This window comes from Coptis chinensis, chromosome 4 (genome assembly GCF_015680905.1).
Source record: "Coptis chinensis isolate HL-2020 chromosome 4, ASM1568090v1, whole genome shotgun sequence".
Classification (NCBI taxonomy): domain Eukaryota; kingdom Viridiplantae; phylum Streptophyta; class Magnoliopsida; order Ranunculales; family Ranunculaceae; genus Coptis; species Coptis chinensis.
In genome coordinates, this window is record NC_141459.1 from 50777785 (window position 1) to 50786062 (window position 8278).

The window sequence follows — 8278 nt, forward strand, 5'->3', positions numbered from 1 at the left end:
CGACACTGTAGCCAATTCCTTCTCAGTTTTGGAGACGAAGTTGGACTCTAAAAGAAGTCTATTTGTATTAGGAAACAAATGACGGTTTGGAATGCTTCTAGAGCACATTGTAACCTCTATAAATAGAGGACCTAAGTGCCTCATGTAAATTGCCAATTCACTTATACTCTTGTCTCCACAATTTGAGGTAGAGAGAGAATAATAATAAAAGATCGGTTTTAACTAGCTGAGTCTTAATAAATTAGTCTTTCTAGTCTTATGTTCTTCAACTCTTCTTCTTCTCGTTCTTCGTGTTCTTCTTTCTTTATGGAAGGCTAATTTTCTCCTTCAAGGGAGAAGATGAAGCCGGTGCTTAAGGTTTAATGATTCTTTTGGTTCATGGTGTTCTTCAATCAGGTTAGTTCTTTATGTTTTTAGTTATTAGTTCCATTGCCCAGACTAGGGGATGGAAGTATATATTAAGGGTTTTATTTATTGCAATCGAATATCATGCTAGTTTAGGGTTGTATTTATTGCAATTGAATATTTCTTAGTAAAATGCTTTTATTTATTGCAATTGAATGCAATGCTAGAATAGGGTTTTATTTATTGTAATTGAATATTATACTATTATTCTTTACTTTTCTTCTAGTTGTGTAGTGTTTTAGAGTAAGAAAAGTATTCATTGTGTTTGCCTTAGATGGTGATTCATTGAATAGCTGCCCAAACTCACATAAAAGGAAAGATAATACTAGTAACATGAACATAGGAACAACCTTAAGTAGAGTTATTCGTTAACGATGTTTCGTCCAAGAGGGCATCGGCACTCGTTCGATTGCCTAATTGTAGTTTACTTGTAAGAATAACCATGAAGCAAAAGGTCATTGAATCAAAAGTTTTGGTGGATTCTAATCTCTTGAATTCTCTTTCTTATAAATTCTCAATAATTTAGTTTAGTTTAGTTTAGTTTAGTATTAGAATCTAAAATATATAATAATAGTTTTTAATCCCTCAAACCCCCTTTCTAGTCCTGTCCTTGATATAAACATACACTTAAAAGTGGAATGATACCCTACTCATCCTTTACTTATTGATGGATAATTAGGTTTTGATACGCTTCTATTTTGTTCAACGACCATCATCTATCTACATCATCCATATACCATCTCATCTACATACACAAAAAGAAAGCTTGTCAACTATTTTGAAAAAGAAATGTAAAAGAAAGAAAAGAAAATTGTATACTCGTTCCATAGGATCACACTTACTCAAACGACGAGTAAAAAGTGTGTTACAAAGAAAATGCGAGATATACGTGAACTAAGGCTTTGACATTTACAACCACATACTCCCAGAGGAGGACCCGGTTACCTTAAGGATGCACTCCCATGGAAAGCATTGAGAAAACATATTATGAATATTTTATAGTCAGATATTCAAGACTATATGTGGGGTCATTTTAAGTTAGATTCCCCAAGACTATGCATAAGATGGATGATATGTTGTTAGCTATAAATTAATAGCCTAAACAATTGGGGATCAATATAGAAAAATAGTTAGGGATCTTTATAGAAAAACATATTAAAGCATATACCCCCAAACATAATGAAATAATGTAGTTTGAGTGTAAGATACCGAATGGTAAGAGAAAGCTTATGTAACCCATCATGAAATGTATGCAATAACCCATCATGTTTGAATTGTCCAAAAGAGTGAGAGATTGGTAGTAGATGTCCTTCATGAGGCTCAAATGATAGGGAATATGACATACCAAGTTTCTCAACTACTGAAATGATGGACTCTTGCGTTTGTATATTTGGCAAAGTCTCTTTACTGAGAGGATTGAAAACATTATGAAACATTTTGGAGGCGATTGGTTCAAGTGCGAAATTGAGGTTTCTTTGAAATAAGAGAGAGATACGAATAGCTTGGTGATGTTAGATAGGTGAATGGCAAGAGGTGTTAACTTGGGAGAATGGTGGTCGGTTGGTGGTTCATCACATACTCTCGGGAACTAAGAGAATTCTTCATCTAATTTTGGCATATCCACAAAATTGTGGTTCATTTCAGAAATTGTAAGGATGTCAAGAATATGTTCCATTGTTAAGTCTTAAACGACCAAAGTAAATTGAGATCCTAGTTCCACCATAGATTTTATATCATCTTTTTTGGGCGCTTGATTTTCTTTTTCCTCTCTTCCTATATCTTCATAAATTTTCTCAATGTCATTGTCCAAGTTTGTTGAGTTAATTTCCAGCACAGGTTCTTGAGTTTCTTCTGTCTGAGTTTTCTCTTGGATATAGTCATCATCATAAGATCTGGAATTCCCACGATAGTTAGATGGATGGTGATGGGGTTTTAATTGGTCATTAATATCAGGATGGGTTTTAGCAATCAGCTTTGTTATAGTAACACCTTGTTTCTCTTGTTGGTTGGGTTCTAAACTGGTGAAAAAAATATTAGTCTCAGATGTGGCATATTTTGAATCGGATTGGAGAAAACATAAAGTAGTTGCTATTTGTTGAGTTAGTATTGTTTGTTTGGCCATTTTCTGGTAAAGTTGGTATGTGATAGATGGTGGAGTGGGATATAAATTTGATATGGATGGTGATGTGAATGGTAATGGGCTTTGGGTGAAACCGCACTCTGATTGACCATATGGATATATGAATGGTGGCTGACTATTTGTGGTGGAATCCCATGAATTGTTTGCATGATTAGAAAACTTTTACATGTATTGGGTACTAGGGAAATTTGATAGTTGAGGTTCATAATCATAAAGATTTCCCGTAGTATACTCGAATTCGGTATATGATGGACAATAAGATAACTAGTGATAAGGACTACCGCAAAAAGAACAAGGTTCTGGGTTTGCATTATAATTCCATGACGGTTGCGATGAATATTGATAAGCTATAAATGCTCAATCAAGGATGATGCACAAACAACGGAAATTCATTTTTTGAATTTTGAAAAATGTTTGCATGGTCTATAGATTACTATGCCCTGTTCAAAATAAACAGTTACTTCATCAAGTGGTGTACTACCAAGAAACTCACGCATGGTGAATATGGGGGAAGGGAGTGAGGAAGGTAATTGGTCCACCGGAATCTGGTAATTGATTACTCTAAATCCTCATGGCTATATTTTTGTCCTTTTCTGGATGAGCGTGGCTACTTTAGACTCTAGTTGATTGATTTTTATTTGTTTGTTCAACTGGGTCTCAAGGAACAAGTAGCGTCTGGTTTATCTACATTGGGTAATGACCTCCTAATGGTTGTAATTTGGCTCAGGTTCAGCTTTATGCATGAATTGAAATTATAGTGTGAAAATTTAACTCAAACAATCATATAAGCATGCTCGTAACACTCAAGGTATCCTCTTACAAGGGTTTTGATGATGTTTAGAACTTACCTCTCAAGTCGTGCTTACACGCTGCTTGAGGTGAAGGCGACGTTGGTTGGTGCATGATCTGAGAATCAGTCCAACCGCTCGAAATGTTCCCTATTTTAGATTATAAAATCCTACTTTAAACAAAAGCCCACAGTCCGGGTTTTTAATAACTATACAACTTTACCTTCAAGGACCCAAAACATAAAAGTAAAACTAATACTAATATACTATTAGATTAACTAAAGATAATCGTAGTTAGAGCGTTGATTACTAGGTTGACATGATTCAAAATGTGCAAGCGTATGATTCACGACTCGCCTCGCACACTAGAACTTCCCAAAACAATGAAAAATCTAATTCTTGGTAAGTTGTACAACTTCAACTAAGTGAGCAACTCATCCTTATATATATATATATATAGCCCTGCTCATAGACGGACATCCGTAAAACGGACTTAACTAAAAAGTGAAATATCACGCGAAATATACTCACGAAGGGTTTCAAAAATCGGGTCCTAAAAATTGAAAACCCCAAACCTCTCTCCTATTTTCTCTCTCAGGAAGGGTTTTAGAAAACCCCAAACCTCGCTCCTATTCCCTCTCAATATTACCGCGACTCTCTCCCTCCTGGTACTCTCTTTCTCTATAAAAGGGTTTCTCTTTTCTCTCTTTCTCATCTTATAAGCCTAAACAAAAAAAATTGACGGCTTTACACATACAAGCTTTACGAATCTCGATTACACGTAAGTTTAGTTTTTTTTTGCTAACATCAATATCCATTGTTGCATCTTCAAAGAAACCAACTGTTCATCATTGTTTGTGCTTGCTTTAGTAGTTACGAGTTTCAAGTTCACACATTAGTGGGTCTTTGCGGGTTATGCCAGTAGCTTGGTTACATAGTTCAATATTGAAAACAGTGATGGGTTTCGATCACCACCATTGTGTATATATTGTTCTCTATTTATTGTGATGGGTTTCCATTGTTCTATAGTGTATTACCAAAATGCAAAATATACTATGCTCCCCTTGAGTAAAAAATCTTTAGTCACTTTTACACTAAACGGCTATTGTGGTAAACAGAGAATGGTATATTCTTGTTAAAGCCTATATGCATGTGGTGAGCTACTTAACAATACCATTCTTTTACATGGCTAGGTGGATGGGTCCCTGTGTATATTTGAAAATGTGTCATGGGATATATTTTCTGTTTTTCTCTAAAAGTTTAACATTCAATAGGAAATAACCTAATAACTTGAAGAAACAGAAACGTAACAATGAAATGCCAAGCAACTAATATTGATAATTGTATTGTCAAATTGATTATCAATGGAACCCGACACATTGTTTGTAAAGTGTTGACAACTAGATATAGGTATAAGGGCCAGAATATTTATCTAAGTTGAATCCGGCCTAATGATTCACTGGCCCCATAACAAGAGCCAAGCATGCCCTTTTTCACAGTCGTCCTTGAGATCCTGAACAAGAGAAGTAGAAAGGTGCTAATTAAGAGAGAACAAGAGAATGTTTTTGCAGAGCACACGGTCATCAAATAGCCTTACACTAGACCTGCTTTGTTTTTTTTTTCAGTTATGTTTACATTTTACTTTAGTTACTTGGTCAGCCTTCATAATGTATACGACTTGTTTAATTAACTACTAATTTTAGGAGTATATATATAAACTAACCATTTGACAGAAAAGAAATTTTAATAGAAAGAACATGAGGTTGACTGGAGAATGTTTTTGCCATAAAGTTGAAACAAAAGATGAATTCAACAAGTTACTTTGGATGCTTTCAGACTACATTTCTTGTTAGATGAACATTTAAGCATCTTCCTTTGGAAATGTACATAATGGTTTTCCTAAGTTTAATTACAACCATATGACTGTACTATTGAAATATTAAGAAAGCAAATTCCACTGGAGAATGTTTTTGCATAACGCTTATTTGAACTTGTGTTTGATATACCTTCTTATTTTCTTTTCTTTTTTCAGGTTACATTGAGATGGAAGATGAGGATTTCGAAATTGAGAGTGAGAGTGTAGATGGGAAACCTAATGAGGTTTACAATCCCCAAGTATCAAATGATGCCAAACCTAGAGTAGGACAAGAGTTTGACTCACTTGATGATGTCTATAGTTTCTACAATAATTATACCAAAATCACTGGATTCAGTGTTCGTAGTTGGTCTGATAGGAAGAAAGATGGTGAATGTGTAAGAAAGGAATACGTGTGTTACAAGCACGGAAAAAGTTCAGAAATAGCGGACGTTGATACGAAAAGGCGTCGGGGCAATATAAAAGAAGATTGTAAAGCAAAAGTTATTGTGGTGAAAAACTCTGGTACATTTGTTGTTAGTTTATTCGTTGAAAGGCATTCTCACCAGTTGTCGACCCCGCATAGAGTACATCTTCTAAGATCTCACCGTGGTGTTTCTCGTGCCCAAAAATGCTTAACGCAACAACTTGGCATGGTAAACATACCACAACATCAACAATTCAATCTTCTTGGAGTTCAGTCCGGAGGGATAGAAAATATTGGTTTTATACAGAAAGATTTAAATAACCAGGAAAGGGACAAGCGTAAAGAGATGAAAGGCCATGATGGAGAAATGTTTCACGAGTTTTTAAAATTGGAACAAGGGAGGAATCCTTCTTTCACTTTTAAAATGAAGACATACGATGAAAAGAGAATTACTCGATGTTTTTGGGCGGATGCGACCTCAAGACGAGCATACAAATTTTATGGTGATGTTGTTATCTTTGATACTACGTACAACACTAAAAGGTATGGATTGATTCTTGCACCGCTGTTTAGGGTTAATAATCATGGTCAGATAGTTGTTTTTGATTGTTCATTTTTATATGATGAGACCACAGAATCATTTATTTGGTTGTTCAACCAATTTTTAGAAGCTATGCCAGGTGGTCCTCCAAAGATGATTATTATAGATCAAGATCCAGCAATGACAAAAGCCATTTCTCAAACTCTTCCAACTACTTTTCACAGGTTTTTTCTAATTATTATTTTTTTTATAATTAATTTGCAGATGTTGTTTTTTTTATTTTTCTTACATACTAAAGCTTTGAGTACTCTGTCAACAGGTACTGCAATTGGCACATACTGATGAAATTTTAGAAGAAAATAGATTCATTTATATATAATGAGTACTACACTGAGTTTTCAAATTGCATATGGGGATCTGAGATGAAATATGAGTTTGACTTGAAGTGGAATATATTCTTCAGAGGAGTGGTTTACATGAGAACAAGTGGTTGGAGTCGATGTATGAAATCCGATCGCAATGGGTGCTCGCACATATGAATCACATCTTCTCTGCAGGTATGTCAAGTAGTCAACGAGTGGAAAACACTCATTTATTTTTCAAAATGTATGTTTCAAAAGAAAATTCTTTGGTAGATTTTATGGTTCAGTTTGGTAGGGGACTTGTGCGCCAAAGTCATGAAGAATTAATGGCAGATAACAAAGATATGATTGAGAAACCAAAAATGAAAATGCCCCATAGCTTTTTGGTTCACATGGTTGATGTTTATACACATGTGTTTTTCTTTAAATTTCAAGATAAATTATGGGAGATCTTGAATTATAGATTTGTACTTGTTAGTGAGAATGAGAAGTGTTGCGTTTATAAGGTTCATAGAAAAATGGCGGCCGAAAAGTCTAGAGTGCGGGAAATTTCTTATAAAAAAGATATAGATTTTGCTTCATGCACTTGTAAAAAGTTTGAGAGCTTAGGGGTCCCTTGTAGGCATATTTTAGCTTATTTGAATAAGATGCATGATTTGGATAAGTTGCCGAATCAATACATTTTGAAGAGATGGTGTAAAACTGCAAAGTCAGGGGCAGTCATTGATGATGGTGGAATGGAGGTTCAAGATGATAAATTATACATCATGAAGTGGAATGAATTGATTCAAATGTCAACACTTGTAGTTGATAAATCCCTCGAAAGTGAAGAAGCAACTAAAGTGTTTACAGATGCTTTAAGTGATGCACTTGAAAAAATTAGTAAGTTGGTTGGTTGTGATACAAGTGTAGCAACACCACATGAGAAAAGTAGTCAAGCGTTTGGTTGTGATATAAGTGTAGGAGTTTCTGGAGCAAAGAGTTCTAATTTGGCAATTAATTATCATGAACCGAGTCAAGCAAGACCAAAAGGATGTGGAAAAAGATTGAAAGGAGATAAAGAGAAAGCACTCAAAAAGGCACAAAAATATAAAAAGAGACGGTGCAATGGATGTAACAAGGTTGGAGTGTCACATGATAAAAGAAATTGTCCGGAGCTTAATAAGAAGGGTAAAGAAGAGCTAAACAATGAAGAAGAGCTAAAGAATGGGTAAGAAAATTTTTCTTCCTTTATTTTTATTTCGATTAGAGTATTTGCATATTCTTTCTTATTATCTTAAGTGACTTGCAGTGAAAAAAATTCCTTGTACGACGAGGACGCAACTTCGGACTCTACCACAGATAATGATTCTTGTTCATCTTCGGGTAAAATATGTAATTTTCCTTTCACATACACTTGCTTTGTTTTCTATTACTAATGCCTTTGGTGGGGCTGATAAGAGCCCAAAACTGTAGTTTTAACCCCTTAATAATCATACTGTTAGACCAATTATGTGAATAATAAGTAAGAGTTAATACTGATTACGTGTTTCTATGCATTTCAGGCTTCAAAGTCCATTATGTGCGAAATGTGCCACTTTTAGCGAGATAAAGGAGCAACAGTCAGTAGAACTTCCGAATGCCATATCTTTGGACTCAGACATCGGATTGAGGCCTACCTTACGTCAAAACGACCGGCTCGGAAAGAGCTTTCCAATGGTCTAAGCCTTGACCCAATCAGAGGAGCAAAAGTGGACGAAAAGTCTGTGGAAGCCAACTGC

The 8278-nt window shown here is 35.1% G+C and overlaps 1 protein-coding gene across 1 annotated transcript; it reads left to right on the plus strand.

The window, feature by feature from the left end:
* The first annotated feature begins 3049 nt into the window (after nt 1-3049).
* LOC147503875 (protein FAR1-RELATED SEQUENCE 5-like) lies at nt 3050-7568 on the plus strand. The gene is made up of 4 exons (XM_086604992.1): nt 3050-3071; nt 5366-6380; nt 6982-7408; nt 7482-7568. The coding sequence occupies exons 1-4, from the start codon at nt 3050-3052 to the stop codon at nt 7566-7568; spliced, it is 1551 nt and encodes a 516-aa protein (XP_086461118.1).
* The last annotated feature ends 710 nt before the right edge of the window (nt 7569-8278 follow it).

Coding starts and splice junctions, on each gene's coding strand:
- LOC147503875 (XM_086604992.1), top strand. CDS start 3,050: ATGGGGGAAGGGAGTGAGGAAG. Junction 3,072..5,365: donor GGGGGAAGGGAGTGAGGAAG/GTAATTGGTCCA, acceptor TTCTTTTTTCAG/GTTACATTGAGATGGAAGAT. Junction 6,381..6,981: donor CTTCCAACTACTTTTCACAG/GTTTTTTCTAAT, acceptor CTTGAATTATAG/ATTTGTACTTGTTAGTGAGA.